This window comes from Acanthochromis polyacanthus, chromosome 4 (assembly GCF_021347895.1).
Source record: "Acanthochromis polyacanthus isolate Apoly-LR-REF ecotype Palm Island chromosome 4, KAUST_Apoly_ChrSc, whole genome shotgun sequence".
NCBI lineage: Eukaryota > Metazoa > Chordata > Actinopteri > Pomacentridae > Acanthochromis > Acanthochromis polyacanthus.
The window spans coordinates 42884485-42910940 of NC_067116.1; the positions used below are offsets into that span (position 1 = coordinate 42884485).

The 26456-nt window shown below is 41.2% G+C and overlaps 2 protein-coding genes across 3 annotated transcripts in view; both read right to left on the reverse strand.

Moving 5' to 3' along the window:
* spata6 (spermatogenesis associated 6) overlaps positions 1-19682 on the reverse strand; it is a 36984-nt gene extending 17302 nt beyond the window's left edge. Inside the window, exons 1-10 of one of the 2 annotated variants that reach the window (XM_051947392.1) lie at positions 19531-19680; positions 17647-17784; positions 15841-15889; positions 15671-15712; positions 15421-15545; positions 13312-13392; positions 6831-7238; positions 5469-5571; positions 2657-2697; positions 1202-1365 (exon numbers count right to left, since the gene is read on the reverse strand). In XM_051947392.1, the coding sequence (XP_051803352.1) occupies positions 1202-1365; positions 2657-2697; positions 5469-5571; positions 6831-7238; positions 13312-13392; positions 15421-15545; positions 15671-15712; positions 15841-15889; positions 17647-17784; positions 19531-19623 (1244 nt within the window). In that variant the 5' untranslated portion in view covers positions 19624-19680. Of the gene's footprint in view, positions 1-1201; positions 1366-2656; positions 2698-5468; positions 5572-6830; positions 7239-13311; positions 13393-15420; positions 15546-15670; positions 15713-15840; positions 15890-17646; positions 17785-19530 lie in introns of both variants that reach the window. The other variant, XM_051947393.1, reaches the window with a different exon arrangement.
* Positions 19683-22931: 3249 nt separating this feature from the next.
* The window catches only part of agbl4 (AGBL carboxypeptidase 4), a 410530-nt gene continuing 407005 nt past the window's right edge, over positions 22932-26456 (reverse strand). The window contains exons 12-13 of the mRNA XM_051947376.1: positions 23539-23632; positions 22932-23418 (exon numbers count right to left, since the gene is read on the reverse strand). Of these exons, the coding sequence (XP_051803336.1) occupies positions 23319-23418; positions 23539-23632 (194 nt within the window). The 3' untranslated portion in view covers positions 22932-23318. The remainder of the gene's footprint in view (positions 23419-23538; positions 23633-26456) is intronic.

Here is a 26456-nt window from a genome sequence, read left to right on the forward strand (position 1 = left end):
AGGGAAAAGTATCATTCATTTCCTGCAATTTACTTTGCAGTTTAAGATTGTCCATTGATTCTAATGTTTACTTATGGACTGAGCAGAAAAACGAAGGGGAAAGGGAAGCGCAAACAAACAAACAAACAAAACGGAACATCGGCGTGTTCAACTCGCAGCTGCCGTGATCGATGACAAGGTCTCTCTGAATGTATTAAAGTGTGCATCGGGTCAAATGCATCAGTCTCAAGCTGAAACACAAATCAATACCATTTCCCTCTTTGTTTTCCCTTCTCTCTGCCTTCTCCCTCCGTAATGAACAAACATGACAAGACATCAGCTTCTGTAATTTAAAAGGTGGAGGGGAATTCATCCTGCCTGTCGAGTGTGATCAAAATTAAAGATTGGATGTGTATGTACACACACACACAAACACACACACCCAGCAGCAGCAGCGTTTGACTAACACCTCGTGGGATTTCCATATATTTGCTGTACACTGTGATCGGAAACTCGTACAGGTGTCTCTTTTGCTTTTAAGATCTTTTGAGCAAACACAAACCGTGTACACAGATGGATCAGGATAAATTCAGGGCAAACACCACAAAAAAAAAAAAAAAAGAGGATTATGCTTGCTGCTGCTTTGGGCGCAGGTATGTGGACAATCAGATTGTTTAGCAGCGAGAGAAGCCAAACTCGGGGCTCAGAGGTGATCCTGACAGTGTGTCGCTGATGAATATCTGAAGATATGACACAAGCAAGCAAGCGTGCTTTTAGCTTATTTCTAATATTTTATCGAGAAACATCAGTCGGCCTTGCTCACCTGGTTTAGGGCCTAATCCTGGAGCGCTGCATGCGGGGCTTTCCAACAAGTAATTAGAAAGGAAGATCAAGTTTTAGGATTGCTACACCAGTTCTGTATTTTTTTTGTTGTGAATGTAGAATAAGCTTCAACACGAATGAACCTCCACCTACTTCTGAATAGTTAAAAAGGTTTTGGATGGGTTGCAACTTTGTAAACTATTTTTTTTTTACTCATTAATGGAGACTAAAATATAAAAGACACAAATTATAGCAGTCTGCAATTTGTCCAGCAGAACTGGAGTTTTGATTCTTCAGGGATTAAAACAAGGATGAGGAAAAGTGGTTTTGATGTGGAAGCACCTGTTCGTTTTACAAACATGGGACGAAACGTGGAATATTTTAAAGGAAAGAGTTTTACCTTTCTCTGAGGGAATGGCCGCTGACATTCAGAGGACTTCTGGAGTGTGACAGCACCGGGCTGGACTGAGCCGAGGCAGAACCCCTCGCAGGGCTTTTGATCTTCGGTTCGTGTTTAGCCGGGGTCTCCAGAGGCGACTGAACCTTCACAGAACCCGATTCCACCTAGAAAAGGTCACAAGGAAACAGAGTTGAGAAGGAAGATAAGGGTTTTTTTTTAGTCATGAATTCTGTTCTGTGAAACATTTTATATCCAAGAGTGACACATTCCATGAAAAATCAATGAGCCTGACCTCAGCTGATTTTCATTTAGAATAACTTCAGTATATTTAATGAAGCCATGCAACATTTTACCTTCATACTATAAATATTTTCAGACGTACAGACCCTTGAGGAACATAGGAGTGGGTCAAAAGCTATTTCTCCCATCATTTTTTAACCCTTGCAGCTACAGCATATAGACACATCCTAGTTTAGTGGCTGAAAAACACATTTGAGTTCTTCTAAAAACTGCAGCAGGATCAATTTTATATCCACTCCAGGTGTACCAATCTAAAGGAAAAATCTTATTTCTGTTCAGCACAATTCTTCCGATCAATATCATAGTTTCAGCAACAAAACTGCACCAATTTATTGTCTGTGACATGGAGTCACAGAAACAATCACAGGTTTCTGTTTTCTGATAATTCACCAGAGAAAACTGTGCATTCTAGGTAAACTTTTATATCAGCATGTGGGAGAAGCAGTCGGTTAAAGCCGGTTACAGCAAATGAAAGGTCTCATTTTTAGGCTCATCTTCTAGCGTTTACCACAATATCAAGGATAGTAACTGTGTCTTTGGTATGAAAGACAAAGATTATTATTTATGAATATGGTTTTACTGGGAGGACACACGTATACTCCAAAACATGACTCAAAGAAAGATAAAATAATTTTTTGTCCCATCTGATTTGAATGCATTTAAATATTTTGTAATACTGTAAAAACGTCCATCCATCCTCTATACACCGCTTTATCCTCATGAGGGTCGCGGGGGGTGCTGGAGTCTATCCCAGCTGACTCGGGTGAAGGCAGGGGACACCCTGGACAGGTCACCAGTCTGTCACAGGGCTACATATACAGACACACAATCACACCTACGGGCAATTTAGAGTAACCAATTAACCTCAGCATATTTTTGGACTGTGGGAGGAAGCCGGAGTATCTGGAGAAAACCCACGCATGCACAGGGAGAACATGCAAACTCCATGCAGAAAGATCCCAGGCCCAGGCCGGGATTTGAACCGGGGATCTTCTTGCTGCAAGGCGAAAGTGCTAACCACAACTGCACTGTGAAGCCCACTGTAAACAATCTACACCAAATCAGAACATTTATCTCTACTGCACTAATGCCCTGTAGTATCAAAACAGAAGCTCACTGTATTTTCCAGTTTAAAATATTAGAATTAGGACTTACTCTGGTTGTTCTTGGTCTGTAACTCCCGTGGAGGGAAGAATCTACAAGGCCAAAGAGAAGTTAAGATTTCTATTGAAAAAGACACAACAGAGCAGCTTTTGATCCACATAACATCTCACAGGTTTTCCTCTAAATAAGAAAAACTGTTTTTTTTGTCTAAAACACAATAAAGCAGCATGTATACATCTGCACGTGTGTGTAATAGTTTGCAACTAATTGACTAACTAATGAAACTGGAAATGACTAAACATAAGAATTGTGAAACCATTCTTATCTTTCAGTCACACCTCCTGAAAAGCACAACAAACAAGAAGTGGGGTCCTCGACTTAAGTCAAAGTTCCATTCCTACAGACTGACGCAAGTCGATTTACGCCCTAAGTCGGAGCATTTTATTACATCCAATTTCACTTCCATCTACATGGCTTTCCTTTTCTCTGAAGCATCAGAAGAGTCTGACTTGCACTTGGGAGCCATAACGAAGGGCAAAAAGTTAGCGAATGTAGCATGATCCAAGGTGGCAAACAACTGACGAATGTAAACAAAGCCGTCTTACAGCACCGCATGACAACGTATTCATCCGCTCTGATCGCCAACTAGTTCCACATCACCAGTTTCAACGCAACGACAAAACGTCGTAGGTCGAGGACGTCATAAATCGAGGACCCCCTGTACATTTGTTCTGGACAGCTGCTACATTAACTTATCATTAAGATAAAGACATTAGACAAAAACAGACAGTAGAGACACTTCCTCCATATATCGATAAAAGAGACGGATGTAGCCTTAAAGCTGTATTCTTCCTAACAGACAGCAGGGGGGAGACACCCCTGATTGCAAAAAGAAGGGGGATTGCATAGATGCCTTTGAGATAATGACCCTACTTTTAACTTGATTTGTTATCTCCGTAAAGATTTTCCATGTGGGTTTATGATCTTAATTGCTGGCTGCAAGACTTTTAAAATAAAGCACGATTTTAATTTAGTAAATTTTGGTCCCACTGAACGTAAAAGAGAACATAAAGCAGAGGATGTTGAAGGGCAGAGCTCACCTCAGGTTTCTATTCTTCGCCTGTAAGATCCAGATTTTACTGAGCAAACAAGACTTAAACTTGCTTAGCAGCAGTCCACAAAGCAACAGGTGATGTCATGGTTGCTACATCCATCTTTTATATAGAGTCTACAGCTGTGCTTCCATTATGTATGTTTATGCGCATTTTGAAGTATCGCATTGGACACAGTTAAAGGAAACTGCAAAAATCAAACCTCCCCAAGTTTTAACACTCACTTGAGGTAGTTTTTAACTTGGGGAAAAAAAATGTGCATGACGGGAGAAGGAAAGAACTTTTCTAAATAAGTTTTGATGTAGTGAACATTTACCTTACAAGACTGATCGACATCTTGTGAGGAATCAGACAAAGGTCTAATTCGCTGTAATTGTTGTCCAAGGTTAGCCTAGCCGCGCTAGACAACCCACGGCAACGAATTTAATTCTCTGCCAGGGTGGGTCTAGTTACCCTCCATAAGGCTCGAGGCTGGATTCTCCTAAAACTGGCCGGACCAATCACCATGAAGTGTAGAGTCAGAAGGCGGGCGTAACTAAGTGATGACAGAGGCGCGACGATTCTGACAGAAACAACCGGCGCACAATAAACAGTTATCTTTCGACTCGACTTTGGCCACAGCCCTTAAAGATTTGAAGCTAAAATTCAACTTGAAAGATAAACAAAGGACGGCACTGAAGTGTTTCATTGAGAAGAAAGACGTATTTGGACTTATGACGATGGGATATGGCAAATCCTTAATATACCAGTTGGCTCCGCTGGTTGGGAAGCTAATGGGACTTAGCCACAATCCGCCGGCGCTCTAGGAACTACGTCAGCCTATTCGTTGCGCTGATTGGTTGTGTACCTACCCAATTGCTGCAGAGTGATTTGAAAGACAACCTTTTAGCCCGCCTCCCTCCCTGTCGAGCGGCCCTAGACCCTTGTGCCGTCAGAAACATGGGTCTAGCGCGGCTAGGCTAGTCCAAGGTGACATGAACAGTTTACTTTAACTTGCCCAATTGAAAATATTTATAAAGACCTCTCTCCATCTTCTTCTCATAGATCCTTCAAATTAGTTTCTTTTTTTTATTCATGTTTTATTTAGCCAGTGCCAAACACTGGTTTTGTTTTTGCTTCTTCTACTCTCTTTATTACAGCCGTGTTGTTTTTACTGCCACTTTCTGACGACACTCTACAGCCTAGTTTATACGTTCCAAAGGAGATAATAGAAATGAGTCTAATTTGCTTTTTCCTTCTCTCTTTTCTGTTGTGACATTTCACTGCAAATTTACTTGACAATTATATGGAAGCACGGTTTACAAATGCAGACGACTACAATTTGTGTAGAGAACTCAACTGGCTGAGGATTTTGCCCAAACATCCATTCATTCATTATCTATACATGGCTTAATCCTCATTAGGATAGTGAGTCTATCTCAGGTGACTTAGAGCGAAGGCAGGGGACACCCTGGATAGGTGTTTCCTATAGAGACAGACAGTCGCACTCACATTCACACCTACAGACAATTTAGAGTTAGCAATTAACCTGAACATGTCTTTAGACCGTGGGAGGAAGCCGGAGAACCTGGAGAGAACCCACGCATGGACAGGGAGAACATGCAAACTCCATGCAGAAGGATCACAGGTGTACTAACCACCAAGCCACTGTGCAGCCCCCAAACTCACCACAAGTTATTTCTACAACAAATACATCAGCTGTGGGTGTGTCGTAGCACATGTATCACGTGTTGTATGTTTGTGATGTCTACCTGTGTGATCGGCAGAGAAGCTGGCGGAGCGTCGATGTAAACTAGTATTTCCTGCAGAGGAAGACGGCGTTTCCATCCAGGAGACGTTACTGCAACGGGAGACCTGTCACAGCACACAACATAAAACATCCGCTGTTAAACACAGTAATTAACTTAGTGTTAAAGTTTGATTTATTCTACATCTAAAATCAAACACCTGCACTGACTCAAAGTGAGGAGTTTTTTTTATCTTAACTTTTCAACAGCGTCCTTAAATCGGCGCATTAATCAATCCCACAATTCATCAAACAAGAAATGCCACGACGAAAACAAATGTTTTGCCGGCTACACGGCGTAAATGAAATAAACAACGGAGCACATTAATCACACTCGCTCATTTGTTTCAGTTTGTGCGGAATAAAGTAAAAGCTCACTGTTTAGCTATTTGTCTGTCATCAGAGTCATTTCCCAGAGAGGATCACAATCAGGCTTCAAGAAAACAAAGACGGAACAACACAGAGAACACGGGTTAGATTATTTAAAGGAACGTGCGTCCTTCTACACACAAACCAGCAGCCGAGGCTCTGAAACGTGCGCTGATAATGCATTCACCGTGGGGCTAAACTACTTCATTAGGTATCTATTTGTTAATTGCAGCTTGACTCTCAATTACCAGGGTTAATTGTCAAAAGAAGATTCCCCTAGGAAATCCAGAAGCGGGAAAGCATGCTCGTGTCTTTAATGAAACGCCCATTGTGTTGTGGCGAGGAAATTCAGCTTGTGTGAGCGTTAGACCAAAAAAAATCCAAAAAACAAACGCACTATCTAATCATTCCTTTTAATAACAGCGTGCAAGTGGATTCGGATATTTATACCTCCGGATTGGATTTGATGTAAATGAAGAAACAGAGGGAAGGAGGTGCAGACGACCAGAGGCTGTGTTGTTTTCATCCAGTCGACTGTATACGCTCTGCAAAATCTCTTCTTTTTAAATGTAGATCTAAAAGCAGTGATACAGCTGCAACAAAAGTGCTAACCGTGTCCCAGGCTGGAACATTAAAGCCTGCTCGAGTCCCTCAGTGAGGATAATCGGCCGTATTCCGCGCACACGTAGCGAAACACTTTGATGACGTCAAAATCCATTAACGGCTCAGGTAAAAAGATTAACGCTGCTCTCTTATTATGCCCCCTCGACTTAATCTGCCCACTAGATTAAGCTGAATTTTTTGGGAAGCTCCCACTGAGGTTTGAACTACATCAGCTCCCATTAATCTTACACACCCCTGTGCACTGAACACATGTTTTGTTGGCATTAAACAAACCGCCGTGCCATTATGGAGTAAGCCGTCTTCACTTATGAGGAATGGAGTTAATGCTACGAACCAGGAAGGGCGGCTGGCTCTCGGTCTCCTTCCTGAAGCGGTGAGGCCCCAGATGGAGGTGGTGGAGCCTCTGCCTGGCGTCCTCAGAAAGCTGGCACATCTTGCGGTGGGTGTAAGGCGACAGGGCTCGTGTCCTGGAGGAAACTGTGGGCTGCTGGTAGCCAGAGTCCACAGAAAGTCTGGTCGCAGTGTGTTTTCTTTCCTTCTTGCTTTTCTGAGGGCTGCAGCCAGATGAGGATGAAACGGGACGGCGTCTGGATGTTGCAGAGTTTGCAGTTCCAGTGTCAACATTTAGCTTTTCCTTCCCACCTCTCACAGAGGCACGGTTCAAATTATCTGTTTTGGAAAAATGCCCACTGGAAGACTTTTCTGCTGGGGTTGAAGATGGCCTCACTGGAGAAAGAGAATTCTGGAAAGCGAAAACAAGAAATGAGAGAGAAAACAAGAAAAATGTTAATATTGTTCTCACACATTAGACTCATGATTCTATTCTAAGGTGACGCAACATTTGAGCTGTTTACATTTCTCTGCAAACCCCAATTTGCTCCATTTTTGCCATTTAAGCAGCTGCTGTGGCTCTCGACACGGACTTGCTCTCGCAGGACGAAACTATTAAACCATTAGCTAAATCATTCAGCTTAAGTGTTACAACAACAGCGGCTCTTGCAGTCGGAAACCTGCCATGGAGACAACCTCTGCAGAATTACTTCAATAACTCTAATGGCCACTAACATCATTCTCCGATGCAATATCCCACTTCCTGCAGGTAATGCCAACCGGGGATAAATAAGTTAAGATAAAATGTTAATTGCATTTGATGGCCATCTCCAGTCTAATATGATAAAGAGGCATTGCCTGGCTGTAAAACAAAGATAATCTAAATGCTAATTAGGGAAATCACACAACATTAAAACTATTTTTAAGAGAAACTAAATTATGAATAAATCCACATCGAGGCTGCCATTTGAGAAAGATCTGATTTAATGGAATTAAGACGAGTGTGCTCTCCTCTCCAGATCCCCCACCATCTCTGGCTTCCTTCTCTCTCTTCTTCGCGGGTGGACGGACGGACGCTGAGAGTGAGTCATTTTTCCCGGCACCAGCTGAGTGGCGAAGGCGTTGTCTGATGCGATTAGCTGTGATTTCCACTGTTGGCTTTGTGTGATAAAGACACTGATCGACAAAGCCGGGGATGCTGATAAATAATAACAAGGTTAATGTGCTAGTGGCTGTGTAAAGCTACATGCTAACTTCAGCACGCTAATACGTCCACAAAGCTGATGGTGACAACACTAACATGCTGGCACCTGGCAGGTGTAAATGAAAACATGGCTCTACAGGAAGTACCACTGAGGCCGATGGGAGGGAAACCACAGTGTAGGGCAGAAAACGGTGCTAGTTAAAAAATTCAAGGTTCAAAGGACGCACTTTATTTATCTGGACAAAGACACGTGTGTGGACCACATGTAATCACAATTTACTGGATAAATGTTGAGCAGGGGAGACTCCAGAGATGATTAATTTTGTTGGTCAGATTGGGCCACTGAAAACCTTGGGGTGCCATGAAGGCCAAAAACCACACCTGCCTTTCAGGAGTTTTATTTTTCTATTGTAGTATAAAGGATAGCTGAAAATTATCAATATGAAAGTAAATTGATATAGTTTGGTTTCTTATTTTATAATTAATAATAATAATCTGACCTGCACATGCTACCACAACACCAGCATGTATTTAAGGAGAAAAGGTTCGCCCACAGTTAAGATATGAAGCCTTCAACATTTAAAATTCTGTCTGTGTGTGAAGATAATTTATGAAACTACAGCCACATATAGTGCAATAAAATGTGTTTTCATTGCTATGCGGCGCCTGTTGCCTTATTTTAATGGTCAGAGAGGTCATGTTCTATAATGCGACTATGCACACAATAATGCCACTGCTGCAATTATCCTGCTGTGAAATGGAAAAATCTCTGACTTTAGTCAAAGGAGCAGACTTTTACAATAACATAATATCTAGCTGTGATAGAGCTCAGGATTCAACTGTGTAAGAAATGATTTAAATGCAGCTGATTAACTGTAACTCACCTGTCTGAAGGGAAGAAAAATACACAGTGCTATTTCAGGTTCAATCCTGATCGATCCCGACGTCAAGTCAGGGATCAGTTATAATTAGAAGTAACTAATTGAGTACAGCTCTCTTAGACGCCTAGATGCTTGTATGAATCTTGCTGCTGTTTGATGCTGCAGGTATACTTCCGTTCAAAAGTTTGGGGTCACCCAGACAATTCCATGTTTTCCATGAAAACTCCCACTTTTACCCATGTGCTAACATAACTGCACAAGGGCTTTCTAATCATCAATGAGCCTTTCAGCACCATTAGCTAACACAATGTAGCATTAGAACACAGGAGTGATGGTTGCTGGAAATGTTCCTCTGTACCCCTATGGAGATATTCCATTAAAAATTTCCAGCTAGAATAGTCATTTACGACATTAACAATGTCTAGACTGGTTTTATGATTAATTTAATGTTATCGTCACTGAAAAAAAGCGCTTTTTTCCCCCCAAAATAAGGACAGTTCCAAATGACCCCAAGCTTTTTAACAGTAGTGTATTTAATAAACTCAGAGGAAAAATTCCTACAAACAGCTGGAAGCAACACACTAAACTTCAGCTGCTGCCAACATTTTAAGGTCTTGTGTGTTCCTCTGTCAACTAAAGGCACAAACTGTCTTTAGTATTCTCTGTGATGTTTATGGGCTGGATGCACAGCCAACTGACATCAATGAAACTTGGACATGGGACGTGCAGGTAATAAAACCTGACCTGTCAGATCTGGGGTGGCCAGTGAGATCTCAGGAGTGGATGTAGCCCTTGGTGCCTCTGATTTTTGAGACATTTCATTTCAAACAGCATACATGAGCCTCATAATGGCTCTAAAGCAAAAATCAGGGATCACCAAAAAATTTCGTTGCGATTCATTGAGGATTTGTTGAGATTTTTCAGTCTGGTGGACAGACTGACATCCTGACATCGGCTTGAGCAAAGCAATGCAGCCTAAACAGCTTGAATTTGAAATACAAATATGTTTAAGCAAAAACTATAACACCTGATTATATATTACACATAAAATGGGCATAAAAGACTCAGTATACAGGTAAAGACTGAGCGCGTATTGATCACTAGAGTTTCAGAGGCTTTGTAGAAGTTGCTATCCGTCTAAATCTCCATTAGAACAGGACATGGTTTGTCAGCCGGGTGTGCAGGCAGACAGGGAAATGCCTATGCTGAGGAGCCATTAGGAGAGAGAAAATGGAGAAATTCTACAGTCTGACAGCCACAGCGGTGCTCTGATCCAGACATCCCCCCGAGGGGCTGCGAGAACACTGACAATCTGCTTCGCTGTCACTGACATCCCATTTAAACAAATAGCTGAGCTTAGGTGACCACACCTGGGAAATGCATGGTGGTGTTTTTGGCACAACATGCCAACTGCTGTGTGATGGATCACATGTTTCTAACTGTACGGTTTATGAAAGATATCCTGTTTTTCTAAGTAACACTTTTCTTCAGTCCACCACTGGAGCATTTTTCTGTCCTCTCAGTATCCATCTGCTGAAAAACCTGGTGCACACACTACTGGATATTTAGATTCACAGAGAGCTATCAAGATAAAGATGATACTTTCATTTTAAGGCTTTTTAACTGTTATTGTACAGCAGATAATTCATGCAGTAGTAGATGATACTTAACCCCAAAAAACACCAGTTTGCTTGTATGATATGCAGTTTAAAACAAGAAAATATGCTTGAAAATGTAAAAACACAAAGTATCACTGGATTTTCCAATTTTACTTCAACTACTCATACATAACTGGTAAAAAAAAACAACCAAAACTGAACTTAAAATTGTGATATTTCACCCAAATTACTGTATTCTTCATGTCTTATTTAAAAATTCTGTAAAACTAAACCGTGTGCTGTAATTAAAAGTCACGTGGCAGAAATCTGGGAACTTTTTGGCTGAACTGAAGGCAGTGTTTACGCAAAGCAGAGAGGGGACAAGTATGGAAATAAAGTGGAGTGACTGAGGGAAAAATTAGACATGTGAGAGCAATAAAATAAATACAGCATGGCTCAAAAACAGCAGCAAGGTACCAGCAAGTTGTTGAAAGATACATTCAGCATGGTGAAATATCGCTGTATAGATGATGTGCAGAGTAGTGTGAAAAAATATAACTAATTAAATAAGTTATCATTTTTTGTCCAGTATTGTTAACACCCGTGGGTAAGATGTGCATATTCTACAATTTTCTAATTTTTGTGAAATAAGTAATCAAAGAAATTCCGCCTTCATTTTCTTTTTAAGAAGTAATGGCATTACAATTTTGTCACAGTTAACAAAAGACATTTCTATCTATGGTTGTGTGGTTTCCATTAGGGCTGGCCCGAATAGTGGTTTCTGGTCTCCGAATATTCGGGCCCTATTAAAGACGAATATCCGAATATTCGTTCTGCCCCGTAACTTCCGGGGGCGGGCGGCAGAGACGGCCCGAATATTCGGATCCGTTTGTCTGTTCTCCCGGGTCCAAATTTTGCCTTCATTTTGTCTACAGTTAAACTGAAGAACTCCCAAACAGCGGAGGTCTTCAGCATCTTGTCTTGTGTTTATGCAACGAAGTGAAGCGTGACGTCATGTCTTCCTGTGATGTGTATGTGTCTTTCAAAGCGGTGTTTAAGTTGGAGAAACATCTACTGTGTGAGAACGGACACTATAGGCAAGCCATTTGCAAATTAAGAATCGGTAACAACAGACTTCAAAAAATTGTTGGACGTTATAAAGGAATAGATAAAAAATTTCGTTTGTGTAACCTTTGTGATGAAAGAAAATTTGGAGATGAATTTCATTTAGTGTTTGAATGTGTGAACCCCGATGTTGTGCGTTACAGGACACAATACCTACCTAATTTTTATGTAAGGCATCCTTCTATGTTTAAATTTATATATCTAATGCAGAACGAAAATACAAATATCTGTAGGCTCGGTGCCTTTTTGAAAAATGTCCTACCTCTGTTAAAGTAATATACTTTGCCATGTTTTGTTTTGTTTTGTTACGTAAATGTTTGTGCTCCAAACCAAAAATGGTCGTGAGCCTGAAATTAATAAATGAAATGAAATGAAAAAGAGTCGGCAGCAACTCGACCATTCGGGTGGTGGCAAGAAACACGAACGGAGGAGCCGAGATGAGCCGAACACGACGGGATGAGCCGAAGTGGGCCGAAGGCGAAGGGAAGAGACGAGCTCTGAATATTTTCGTCTGGGGGGAGGAAGGGGTGATCACATAGACATATGTGTGTATGTTTATGTGATCACAGGATGAGATGAGCCGATATGAGCCGATGTGGGCCGAAGGAAGACAGTAACGCTGCATATTCTTTCCACTGAATATTCGGATACCAAAATTAATATCCGGCTACCGCCGTAGAGAACGAATATTCGGATATTCAGGATATTCGGGTCCAGCCCTAGTTTCCATAGAGGTGCAGGACTTGACAGTGCAGTGAAAAATGAGCTCAGAATGGTAAAGAAGGGCAGCAACTGAGGATTGTTTCCATATCAGTCTACAAGTTCCTTTCCTAAAATGAATTGTTTGGTTCATAAAATGAAACTTCTGATATATTCCAAAGTGATTAACATCACCATTAAATATGAAGGTGTATAACTTACCATTACAAAGGACAAAGAATCCTCACAAGTGAAAATATGAGGGAAGACAATGAATTAATTTGTCAAAATAGCTTCATTATATATATTTATTTTGTATCAATAGATTAATTAAACTGTTTCAGCTCTAGACTGAAAGACTGCAACATTCAGGGAACAAAACTCAGAAAGCAATGCACGGACAAATGAAAACAGTAAGAAAATTCAGTCAGACAGATTGAGATTCTTGGGGGAAAAAAGAGACAATATAGACTTGAGCACAATTACCTGTCAACAGGTATTAGAGATACAGGTGAGCCGCCACCTGGACGGTTTAAAAATGACTGAATGACTGGTTGTGTGAAAACTCCCTGCTAGTCAGACATGTGAGAGAAGCCTCGCTATCAGCATCACAGATCTGCCTCCCCGTAATTACATTCACAAGGAGAGAACAGATACCCTTGAAACACTGCCAGTATGGATAGATAGATGCAGTAGCCATGGCAACAATAGAAGGTGGGCATGTACGCTGGAAACAGACAAATGCGATGGCGAGCGATACCACTCATTAGAGCCCTCTAGAGATCAATCTTTACCGTTGTGGCCGTGGTCAACACTTGCACAGCGATGCCGAGTATGTAGCCGTGTTCAGGCTGTCACACCTCTTACAAAGTGCTTTGCAGATCAATGATAACGCAGATGAAAAGAAATTGGATATATACGGCGTGTGTTTGTGCGGGTATGCGCGGATCTAAAGATGCAATAAAAGGACACACTTACAGGCGAGGCGGTCCAGCTGTCTCCTCCATCACTCTCCTCTATGACTGATGTTGTGGTAAACTCCACTTTTGGGGAGATTCCCTAGAGGGAGAGGGACAATAGAACAAACACAACACCTTTAACTGGGAGACGAAGACAAAAGGACAGATAACAGCGCTGCTCGCAATGCCAATTTACAACCACAAATCTTCAATCTATGCGTGGTCGGAGAAAAACAAATTGCAGAAAAAAGGAGAAAAGGGCTCCAGTGATGTTTAAATAATACGGCATTTGGAGAGAGACATCTAAATTGCTATGTAAGGCCTCAAACACAAACACATAAAAGCAACGGTGAGGGGAGTGGTGTTTAAAGACATTTAAATATGCCAGTTAGTGCCTCCGAGGACAAGGGGAGGATGGGGAAAAAAGCAACCAGCAGACGTGTGGAGATGGAGGAATGAAAGCGGGAGGAGGCAGACGGAGAAGGAGATGATATAAGATGAGGAGGAGAAAAAACACGAAACATAAAAGATACAGGATGAGGCATGACTGAAAAGACAGGAAGTCCTCAGTTTATTTTTCTTGTCTGTGTAGCGATGATAGCTGACAGCTGCATAAGGAAAATGCCATCTTCTCTGAAGAAAATAGCAACCGTCTAAGACAAGGCAGCGCTTCTGAATCGGTTATCTCGGTAGTGTACCTGTCTGTCATGTGCAGAGCCACCGAGATTAGGAGGAGACTCGCTTTGAGGAAGCAACAATCGGGTGCAGGTAAAGAATGACACGTGTAATACTGGTGTCGATCAAGCTGGATCGCACGGTGAGCACGATGTGGGGTCTCTGTGACATGTGAGTTCTGTTTAAAAGCAACAGCTGACAGGAACATCCTCCATCCTTTAGCTAATCCAGCAGTATTTGAATTTGTTATCAGGAACCTTTACATCTAGCTTTGTATTTGTCAAACGGCTAAAAGTAACATTTTAGTGAAAGATGAAGCTAAAAATCCTTCACTTTGACATAGCAACATGCCGCTCCTATCTTAAAGATCAGCAAAATGATGATATAATGACGAGCGAGTGTGTGAATGTTGGGACATAACGCAGATTTAAAAATCCGGTAAACTGTGAAATACAGAGAGATATACGTGCCATTGATTGGCTTATTCAGAACTGTGTGAACTTGATTGTAACAGACCTTCGTATATTTGTAAAAGCCCTGCGCTCTACTTTTAAAATACTAAAGTGGAGCGTTGCAGCAGTAATTTACATATCCCGAAACACACATAACTTACACTGAGCTGACGTGAGGTGGGTAAGAAAACAGTTCTAAAAATGCATGGACGTGCAGAAAAGCTACTATACTAGATCAAAAAAATTAAATAGAATTTTTAAAAAAACACATTCAAGTCTCTTCTGACTGCACAGACAGGAGATATTTGAGATTTTATAAAGAAAACCTGTTTTCTGTGAGCTGGTACAAGAAAAATCACTGATTATGATCAACAACATGTGAGATATTGCATTTTTATATGAATATTTGCCAAGATGTCATACTACCTTTTGAATTTATGTACCAAAGACCAGATCTCGGACTGATCTGCTTGCATTTACATCCCATGCATCCGGCATACCGTCTCATTTATGTGTTAATAAATTCTCCTATTATACATTAGAAATACTTTAGGTTGTTGCGCATTCCACAAACCTCTTGGTGTAAACCTCATATAGGTTTAATAAAGAATTGATACTGTGAGTCAGCAAGGAATAAGATGATTTTAAGAAAACCTTTAATGAAAAAAGCAAAAGGGCAAAGTGTATAAAAGGGGGCATATATTATAATGCAAGAACTATTGGTAAACACAATGCAGCAGATGTGGAAGAAATCTGTAGCTCTGACTGGATGTTCCTCTTCTCATCATACACATGATCAATCAAAGACGCTTCACATTTTCCTCTAAGTGGCAGTAAGTCACTTGATAAATGTGTCACACACTCAGTAAAGCTTTTTCACTCCTACGTCGACTCTTTAGAGCATTCTTCAGTCTAATTCCTAGAAGTCTGATAATTACGGGTGCAGGTGTTGGAAAGAGGATTAGGAAAGACATGAAAGGAATAAATGGAATGCAGCTTACGGGGAAGGAGGAGGATCTTTTCATCAGCATCTCTCTCTCTGCAGCTCCTTCTCTGGAGCTCAGTGTGGGACCGGGATACAGGAAATTTCTGCTGCTTTCCTTCATTGTGGCTAAGATTTCACCTTCTAAAAACCACAAACAGACAGAAAACAGGGGCACACAATCCACGTTAGAGATGCTGTTTCTGCAGCGTAATGACTGGATACAGTAGGGACTTAACGTGCCCAGATGGCATCATCAGAAAGCATACCTGGAGGCACCGACTGAATCAGCTCAAAAGACGTGGTGTCAGCTAAAAGGAAGGAAAGCATAAACAGACTGTGAGCTAATGATCGCTATCTCGGCTAATAGCCTATAAGCTTGCACAGGACAGGATTCGGGACTAAGAGATGAGGAAGCAAATCCCAGACGGCCGTTTACCTTCGAGGAGGTCGGCTACATCAGCAGGGTCAACAACGCCGGGGAAAGTCTGGTGGAGCAGACAGAGTACAGACAAAGCACATCAATACTTAGAACAAGATCAGGCAGACAGGTCAGTGTCGAACTCTGCCATTTTCCCCAGAGACAGAAGGCAACTTTTATGAGCAGCAGAACGGAGGATTGCTGGTTATAATCTTAAGAAATATTTCAGAATTCAGTGCAGCGGCTTCAAAATCTTTTCACTACTCGATGACTGACTTCAACTTAGCGCCGCCCCAAGTACACGTGTCCAAAAAGGGATTAACATATGCTCAAGATTTGAATGGAAAAACAAAACAAAAAAAAACATAGGGATGTCCAGTTTTTTACATTGTAAATCAAAGTACAATCAATACATGCTACTGTGCTGGAAGCGTTGGGACACAGAGCCTCTAAACTTCCCACTGCTATTATAAAAAAAATGTAATCATGAAAATTACTTTATTTTGCATGTCATTAAAAATTTGAAAAAAATAAAGTCTTTGCATAATATTCCTGACTCAGCTGTGATGTACAGTAATGTGGGGAAACTTCAGGAGCTATTTGGTTGAACTGCAGGCTGTGTTTAGACGCAGCAGAGAGGAAACAAATCAGAGAAATTAAGAGCAAAACAAGACTTACTTAAGCATTAAAATAAAGACAGCATGGCTCAAAAACAGTAAATAAAGGTGGAAATTGTTGGAAGATACATTGAACATGGAGAAACATGGTTGTGTATAAAAAAAAAAAAGACACTTGGTTTGTTGTTGTTTGTAAACGTTTTAGATAACACAATGTAGAGCCACCGTTTTATTTCTATTATTGGTAATCTTTGTGGGCACAAATTGATTCTGGGTTTTTCTTCATCTTTTGTAATATAAGAAATTCTACTTTTTGTTTCATTATTTTAGTGATTTGTGACAGTATAACTTTGTGACGGTACACAAATGATACTTCTGAGCCTCCATTTACGGTTGGACTGTTTCCATGAAAGAGCAGCGCTTTATATTGCTGTGAAAACTGCCTGAGAGTTCAGAAGTTCAAAGAGGGCTGCAACTAAGGACTATTTTCATATTAATCTATTCAATATTTTCCACAGTTAATTGTTTGGTTCATCAAATGATACTACTAAGGTGACTAACATTACTATAAACATTAGGGTACAGAATTTACCATTATCAAAGACATAAAATGTTCATTACTGAGAATTGAAGAGCAGAGAATGAATTCATTTGCCAAAAATAATTTCATTTTCTGTGTTTATTTGGTATCAGTGGTTTAATTAAAGTAACTGCTTGAGTTCAGAGTCCAAAAATGTGACAGGGACAAAAAATGGCCAGAAATTGCTTTTAGTTAAGAGTGTTAAAGATGGATTATTTTCAGTATTATTCTACGAATAATTTTGCTGAATGAACTGCTTTGTGTCAGAAATGAAAATACAAACTTCTATCAAATCTAACCTAGTCCAATAATCTATTCGCTACTCATCAGATAACTGTAACTGAATGCTCCAAGTTAATGTGTTTAGCTAAGCAAGTTTAAAACATTTAACATTCTTCATGCTATAAATGAAAAATAATGAATACGTATAACGCTGGGATGGACACTTTTTATATGATTAATCTACTGTAGAATCGATACATGCTGCTATGCTGGAAGGGTTTGGACATAAGGCCTCTAACCTTCTCACCGTCTCTCTTCTGAGTCTGAACAAAACAGCCACAGGTGGATGGCAATCCCAGCCAAAGAGACAGCTTTTATTTCTGTAATAAATTGTATTATTCTCACCTTGACAAAAAACATTTTGTGCAGAAAGCGTAAGGGGAAGACCGGCGGCAAACAGGGGGTCTTCCTGTACTGGCCCATGATGCACACACTGAGGTAGATATCATTCTTCTTAGTGAGCAGCACTCCTGGGCATGTGACCTGCACAAAAACATGGAACAAGTCAGCATGCAGCTGATTTAGAGCTCAACTTAGGGATTTATTCTGTTTTCAGTGAAAAACTGTAATAAACACACACATTTTCAGAATAGTTCAAACCATTTTAAACAGACATCATGTATACTGAAGAAAAGTAGAAATGCAGGATGTAATACTTTATTAAATTATTTGTATTCTTATTAGCATAGAGGAATAAATAGTGAGAGATGGCCGCCCATCTCTCAATTGTCCTTCGACCTTCAAAAAATTCCTGGATCCAGACAGTGATTCGGATCACCTCCAAAATCTAATCGATTCTTACTCTTGCTCTTCCGGACATTCTGTAAAAATTTGGTGAAAATCCGTCCATGACTTTTTGAGTTATGCTGTTAACAGACAAACAGACACACACAGACGGAATTTGTCATGAAGAGGTGTTGAAGTCAGTGAGGATGGAGTCACTTTAAACAGTGGCGACTAGAAGAGCAGGTATTAAACCACGATCTCTGAAATCCATCGAATCCCATCCAGAGAAATAAACGTAGGTAAACTTTTATCAGCCTTGACCTAAATGGGAAACTTGATATCTTTAGCTTGAGATTTTAGCACCACAAACCTTTATTATCACACTCTATCATCATTTATTAGGAATTGAATGCAATACACCGCCAGATTTATTGACTTTATTATTGTAGCTGTGGGACGACATTACTTAAAAACCTCATGTTTATTAGTTTTAGTGGAGAAAGCTCTAGATATCATTTAAATTGTTGAATAGTCTCTTATAAACCAAATAACAAATTGGATTAGTCAACAAAATACACACAGAAATTAAAAGGTTAATTTTTTTTACATTGGCATATTTTAAAACTGTCTGTATTAAGTTTGGCAGGTTGTAACATCATTCCTATGGGTTGTAAAGATAGAGTAATTCAGCAATATATGTTTGAAAATACATTTTCTTTGCTAATTGATCTGTTGATCATTTTCTCCAGTAATTATTTGTTTTGGTCAATAAAATATTAAAAACGATGGAAAATGTTGATCAGTGTCTACAGCCCAAAGATATTCAGTTTATTATCATATGAGAGGGAAGTAAACCAAAATTGACATTCATGAAGCAGGAAACAGACAAGTTTTACTTTTTATCTTAATTTAGTCAGAAAATAGTTGATAATATATTAATTGTTGCAGCTTGTGAGTCCTATAAGGTTTTAATCTTTAGGGCCGAGCGTCAAAAAACATTTACAAAGCAACATCAACAAAACAAGGTTTGGAACATCATAAAAGGGAAATCCAACTTTTGCATGACTATCCCTAATAAAAGGACATTTATTTCCAATGTGAAGGTGTGATTTTCAACTCTTGTGACAGGAAAACTGTATTTCTATTCAGGTAAACGTCTAACGGTTTAGGATCAATGTCATGTTTTCCTCATCTCCAACGGTTTGTACTTATTGAGATTTATTTCTGTTGGCTCCGATAAGGTTACTTCTAATACTGAGGAGGATTTAGGACAACTGGTAAACATTAACTACACTACTTCTCCCTGTGATATTTAAACCAGGTCGCCGGGACAACCTGGCTACATGTTCAGTTAGCGTTAGCTCGTTAGCTAACTCGCCGGTTCATTAGCATTAAGTAAGGAAAGTGGATGTGAGCTTGTTAGCTAGCTGTCCTGACAAAAAGCACGGCAACAGGTCGGTTTCTGGGTTTTGCATCGTAACAACAGCTTTCACACGGACTTACTGCCTGGATGTTCAGCTGTACGGAGCATTTCAGACACTTCTGCGGCACTTCAGAGGAGGAAACCCGCCGCTGCTGCATCTTCTTCGAAGCCATTCATCCAACTTTTATAGTTTGTTGTCATAACAGTAACAGTCAGAGAGCGGATGTTGCGTAACGTGAAGTAGCCAATCAGAGGCTCGCTCTGTTACATTGCAAAATTACTGTACAGAATCCAAACAGACAGACTCCTACAACATCTAAACATTTCAGCAACATAACATTTTACACAGTTTTGTTTTTATTGACTTTGATGTATTATCTCACACTGATGGACCTTTAAGTTTTGTATTGTTTTATGAGGCGTATTTATTGCTCTGTGGTCTCTGCATGCAAAAGAAACACACAAGAAAATCAAAAACATTTCATTCCACATCTTAAAACACACTGAATTTTAAATCAAGTTAAAAAAAAAAAACCTCATCTAAGAACTTCTAATTCAAGTAAATGATAATCCAGACAAACCTTTTTGTAGACCAGTCTTAGAATGAAAAACATGTGATTTTCATTTTAGAGCAAGCACCAAAAAATAAAAATAAAAATAAAAAATTGCATGTTGCATCCCATGTAAATTGGCCTTGCTTCACATGGCTGTGATATATATTGTTCATGCACATGTTGCAAAGCTGATGATAAGACCGTCAGGAATTTCTCAGAGGCTCAGGAACTAGGGCTGAGTACCGAACTTCGGTTCTTTAATGGCACCGACCGAAATGTTTCGATAGTAATGAGTATCGAAATAAGCCTCGTCTTTCGGTTCCATGTTTCGGTACTTATCACGTGATTATGATAAAGCAAACCTGTGATTGGCTGTAACATTACACGTGATTGCGGCAAGCTGGAAAAAAAGCATGCTGCCCATTCACAGACAGGTTTCACGTTAGGTACATTGACTTTACTGCAGTTGTGTAGCATGTCGTCGAAGTGGGAAAAGATGCCTCTGAGGTCTAAAATGTGGCTCTACTTTTGTGAAATGGACGCTGTAACAGGAGAACCTGTTTGCGGCTCTGCTCAGCACAATAACCACGGCAGTTCGGCCAATGCAAACAAAGTCTTTTATTCACCACACCGTCTCAATGTAAATAAAACAGTCTCTCTTCCTTGCCCGGCACTACACCGGACCTCGTCCGGTAAACAGTCTCGGCGTCAGCCGGCTCTCCACAGGATCTCGTTCGGTAAGCTGCCCGCTCCACCGGACCTCGTCCTGTCCGCTGTTCTCCGCTCGTCCGTTCCCCCGTCCTCTCTGTCCGTCTGTCTTTTGTCCTCTGCTTCAGTCTGTTACTGCCGAGAGAATCAGGTGAGTCTAATTGGTGCCAGCTGCGCTAATTAACCTGACGCTGGTTCCACACACTCTCCTCCACACCTCTCCCCGCTGCAGCTGAGCTCTCCCACGCCCATCGCCACAGACGCCAATAGTGCGCGGTGCAGTATATGCCAAAGCGGTGGTAAACTCCATCTAAGGCTAAATACCGGCACGAGACCGATAGTCGACAAGTACCTGAAGGGAAAGTTGACAAGAACTTTGAAGAGAGAGTTCAAGAGGGCGTGAAACCGTTAAGAGGTAAACGGGTGGGGTCCGCGCAGTCCACCCGGGGTATTCAACTCGGCGGGTCAGGGGCGGCCGCTCGGTGCGGGAGGATCCCCTCGCGGGACCTCTCGCCGGGTGCGGGCCGTCCCCCGCCGGGCGCATTTCCTCTGTGGCGGTGTGCCGCGACCGGCTCCGGGTCGGCCAGGAAGGGTCCGGGGGCGAAGGTGGCTCAGTATGTACTGAACTGTACATTGCTTGCAAGTGTTCTTTTGCACTGGAAAATTAAACTCAAGATGTGAAAAGTAATGTGGAATACAATTTTCATTCTGTTAGAGTATATATTGTAAAACTGGTATCGAAAAAAGTATCGTTTAGGAACCGGTATCGAAGTGAAGGTATCGGAATTGGTACCGGTATCGAAACTTTTAGATTGATACCCAGCCCTATCAGGAACAGAAAGAGACAAACAGATGCAGACAACAATTTATTTACAATAAATGAATTCAAGAAGTACAATTCCCAATGAAGTAGCTCCCAGAAAGGGAAACAAATGGTAGCTTTCTCGCATGAACTAACCTGAACTACAAAGTAAGAATTCCGGCTACTAGGCACAACGAATTAATTCAATCCTATGGCAAGATGCTAATCTAAACAACTCAAACCTGCTCGTGCTGGGGCGTTAGGGCGCTAATGTGCTGTGGGCCGGGGCTGATGGTCACGACAGCGACGGCAGATGAGGCTTGGACAGCGGATGGGTGAGTGGAGGAGATGGTCCAGGAAACAGCTTGGAACACGGAGGTTTTGGCGAGTCCAAAGGGGCTGAGCGGTTCAATCGGTGGGGCTGGTGGGGGTCCGGACTGAAAGAGCAAATAAAGTACGATCTAATGAAAGATCTAACTTAAAGCTTGGCTAGAGTGAGTGACTAGCAGACTAACTGTGTGCATTCACGATCCGGCGTCCAACTGATGAGTGGAGTCCGAATATATGGTGTAGAGCTAAATGACTGATTGGCACGCACACCTGTTGCTGCTTCAGCTGATGCCCAGGATTGCTCTCACCTGAGATCCCTGACTCACATCCTGGCCTGGGATCTTTCTGCATGGAGTTTGCATGTTCTCCCTGTGCATGTGTGGGTTTTCTCCGGGTACTCCGGCTTCCTCCCACAGTCCAAAAATATGCTGAGGTTAATTGATGATTCTAAATTGCCCGTAGGTGTGAATGTGAGTGTGATTGTGTGTCTGTATATGTAGCCCTGTGACAGACTGGCGACCTGTCCAGGGTGTCCCCTGCCTTCACTCAAGTCAGCTGGGATAGGCTCCAGCACCCCCTGTGACCCTAATGAGGATAAAGCGGTGTATAGAGGATGGATGGATCCATCATTAATACACCCTTCATCCTCATTAGGGTAGCAAGGGGGATGCAGCCTATCTCAGCTGACTCGGGTGAAGGCAGGGGACACCCTGGACAGGTCGCCAGTCTGTCACAGAGCTACACTAACAGACAAGCAATCACACTGACAATTTAGAGTAATCAATTAACCTCAGCATAGTTTTGGACTGTGGGAGGAAGCCGGAGTACCCGGAGAAAACCCACGCATGCACGGGGAGAACATGCAAACTCCATGCAGAAAGATCCCAGGCCAGGACGTGAGTCAGGGATCTTCTTGCTGCAAGGCCAAAGTGCTAACCACTACTCCACTGTGCAACCCAATAACAACACCAAAATTAGAAAAAAATCCTGAATATTTGATGTGAAAACCTACCAAACCACTGATCAAATGATCCCTACAAGGCCATATTAGGCTTCTCAGTATTGATTTAAGACAGCAACATTATGATTAAGTGCTTAATTGTTTAATGGTTGAATATAATATAAAACAGAGCAAATAACACAATAACGGCATTGAATAAGTCACTAAGACTGAAGAAACATGCATTTTTTTTACAACAAAAATGCCAACTGAAGGCCTCGGATGGAGTTCAGATGGATAAGCAGTCCGTCTCCTTTCTGTGTTTCAGTACTCCACGTTTCATAGTCACTAAACAACCCAGGAGGAAACCTGTTCGGTCCTGCGAGTAGCAGCCATGCCACTGTTACAAATCAGTGAAAATAAGTCTTTATAGCTGCGGAGATGTGGAGCTTATAAATGCGATGAAGCATGAAGGATCCTCCTGCCACGGCGCTCTGCATTTTACACATGCTCAGCCTGAGTCCGTCTGTCCGTCTAGTGTCTGACACTCCTCTCCTTCTCTCTGTCCGACGAGTCTCTGCCAACGATGCCGACCTTCCCGTTACCGCTGCCCGTCTGGGACGTCGCCTCCGAGCTGCAGAGACAAACATTTCAACATGAATGACGGAGAAGGAGGCACAAAGTTCAGAACACAGAAACACATTCAGTAATATGCAAAAGACACTCGAGTTATTTACTGCTGTGTCTGTTTTACCTTTGAATGTGAGTCGGTCGGTTGTCCTTGATGAAGTTGTTCTGTTTGTAGTAGTCCAGGAAGGTTCGAGCCACGTTTCGGCCCAGCTTTGTGTCTGATACAGGAAGTTAAAGTCAAATGTCTTTGAATTGGAGTGGCTTTGCTAAACAACATTTCTGACAGTGGTAGTAGCAGAACCATTGCAAAGGAGGCAGCACATGCCAAGGGGAAAAATGTGGAAATTAACATAAAGGTGTAAAAATCTGTATTTAAAAAAACAACCGTTAATAAAAATAAATGAAAAAATAAATAAATAAATAGAGGCAGCAAAAGTAAATTGCAAAAATAGTAAAAATTGCTGCTATAATCTGTCAAATAAATACAAAATAAATACAGCAACACTGGTAGACATTGTAAAAAAATAAAACAATAATTACTACCTAAAAATACAGATTTTGATAAGAACATCATTATTTTTTGGCAGATTTTTTTGTGCAAATGTAAACCAATGCGTCTTATCTGTGATTTTAGAATTTTTTTCTGTAATTTAACCAAAAGGGGGTAAATTGGAAAATAACTATTTTAGAAGCTTGAAATATTTTTCATTTTAATTTTTAATTAACAGAATTTTAAAAAATAACGGCAAATATTCATGAAATATTATTTTTGATTATTGAATGTTTTTTAAAGTTAAAAAAGTACTGTAATTGTAAAGTAAGGGAGAGAATTAGCATTTGTAGAAAGATATTTGATGGAGACATAAAGGCAGTCTCTTTTTGTTAATCAATAATATGTAACTAAACACATTTTCTATGTGATTTTACTAGACACTGTCTGTAATTTAACAAAACAGGGAGAAAAAAACAGCAAAATGGAAAGAAATACAGTTATAAACAGTTTTAAAAAAAACATTTTTTACAGTACATAAATTTCATGTGGTGACAGTCTATCATTTATTTTTGTGTTGAACCTAAGTGGCAATCAATACAAACCAATAGTGCAGGCTTTAGTTAAACAGGTCTCTTTTTTTTTTACTGCTGAAATTCTGACTTACCAGTGCAATGATTAATGGTATTAGCTCCAAATATGATTTACTGTTGTTTAAAGTCAAAACATTTGTTGTGACAAACATCTATGCAACCAATTTATTTTGGAACCATAAAGAAAAACAGACCGCTGTGGTGACATGTGACTTGTTTTTCAGCTCGCAGAAAGCAGCCTGGCAGGAAAAGTCACAGCTGCAAAAATACTGCAGACTAAAACAGCCAACTGTACGGAACGGAGGTGAAAAATTTCCTCAGATTGAAGGCACTCTAAATTTTTTATATCGATTATGCACATTTGCATGATGCATTCAAACCACTAAATCTACAAGTAGATTTTGAGACACGTGTAACATGAAGCAGTATTTTTGCCAAAAGGGCCTTAAAAACACCCCCTCCGTCATGGCCGACACACCTAGCGAGCTCCGATAAATAACCGACGACAAGCGCCTGGAGAAATGAGCAGCGTAAATCCTCCGGTTACACCACACCGCTGAGCTTAGTGGAGCTAAATCAACTGCATTTCACTCACGTCAGCCGAATGCACGACGCCGGTATGAATCAGACAAAAGCAATTACTTATACACTGGGGCCTAATTTAAATGCAGAGGTGAGTGCACACATCATCCCGCTGCCCAATCGTCCCTCACTACATTAGGGACAATATCAATAACTTTGCGGCCTTTCTAAAACAGCTGAGCGCCTATGAGTGCTGTTGCTAAGCCTGCCATCATTAAGCTAGCAAGACGAGTAATGACGCCAATCAGGTTCCGATGACGAAGAAATAGCAAAACACTGGATGTCGACAATGTTCCCAATCACCGGGAGTGAGCGTGTAGTAAATACAGATAAATAGGAGCTAACACAAGTAAATTTCATCTGAGGTGAGTGGACTGGAAAAAACACATCAATATGTGCTGCCAATCTTTCCGTCCACCTCTTTTAGACACATCTCCATCCTACGCAGTTCATATAGATCCAAACAAACAGATCCATAGCGGGTTTTTCTCTGTCTGGTGGCACTGATGAGTAGCTACCTCCATCCTTCACCAGGCTGGAGCATGATGGAGCAACACAGAGACGTGATCTGTCACTTTTCCCCTGTCATTACCTAGTTGATACTCAGATACGACCTGTCATCTGCTGGACCATCTATCAGTGTGATTGAAACAACTGGCATACAGACAACAACAAAAAGCATTTAAAATAAGAGGGGGAAAACAACAACAACAAATAGATGGTGATTTGGTCATTTTTCTCTTCACTTCTCTTTGAAATGCTAAAAAAAAAATGACCCACGCAACATAAATTCTAGCTGCTAAAGGCGAAAAAGCAATTCCCCAAAAGCTGTTTGACTTGTAAACCATCCATCTGCAGGTTTGAGCAGGCTGCCGGGGCGTACACCTCCGGCTTTGTGGTTTGTCATACCTCAAGCAACACACACAAACCAGACGTATTAATGGGAAGTTAGGCCTGTAAATATGCAAGCCAGCCCTTCTGTAGCGAGTCTGTCACCTTGGCCTTTGATGGTGTATTGATGTGTATGTTCAGGAGGCTGAGCGGGACTTCATTCTTCACTCGGCAGGCTGATGGCAACACTCTCCACACGACTCCACACTCTATGTTTATACCCCATCTGGCTGTTTGTCTGTGAGTCCTGCATCAGGCCAGGCTTGCTGTGCGTGCGTGCGTGCGTGTGTGTGCGTGCGTGCGTGCGTGCGTGCGTGCGTGTGTGTGGAGGCCTCACAGTGTGTCTCATTAAGCACAACAGTCTGATGATACCGATTAGGTTGAGATAAAACTATGGATGAACAAAAGAAGGTTAAGGCCTCCTGAATGTTGCCTTTATGCTAATTTTAATGCACAACAGTTTGACACAAAACTCCAAAGCCATGT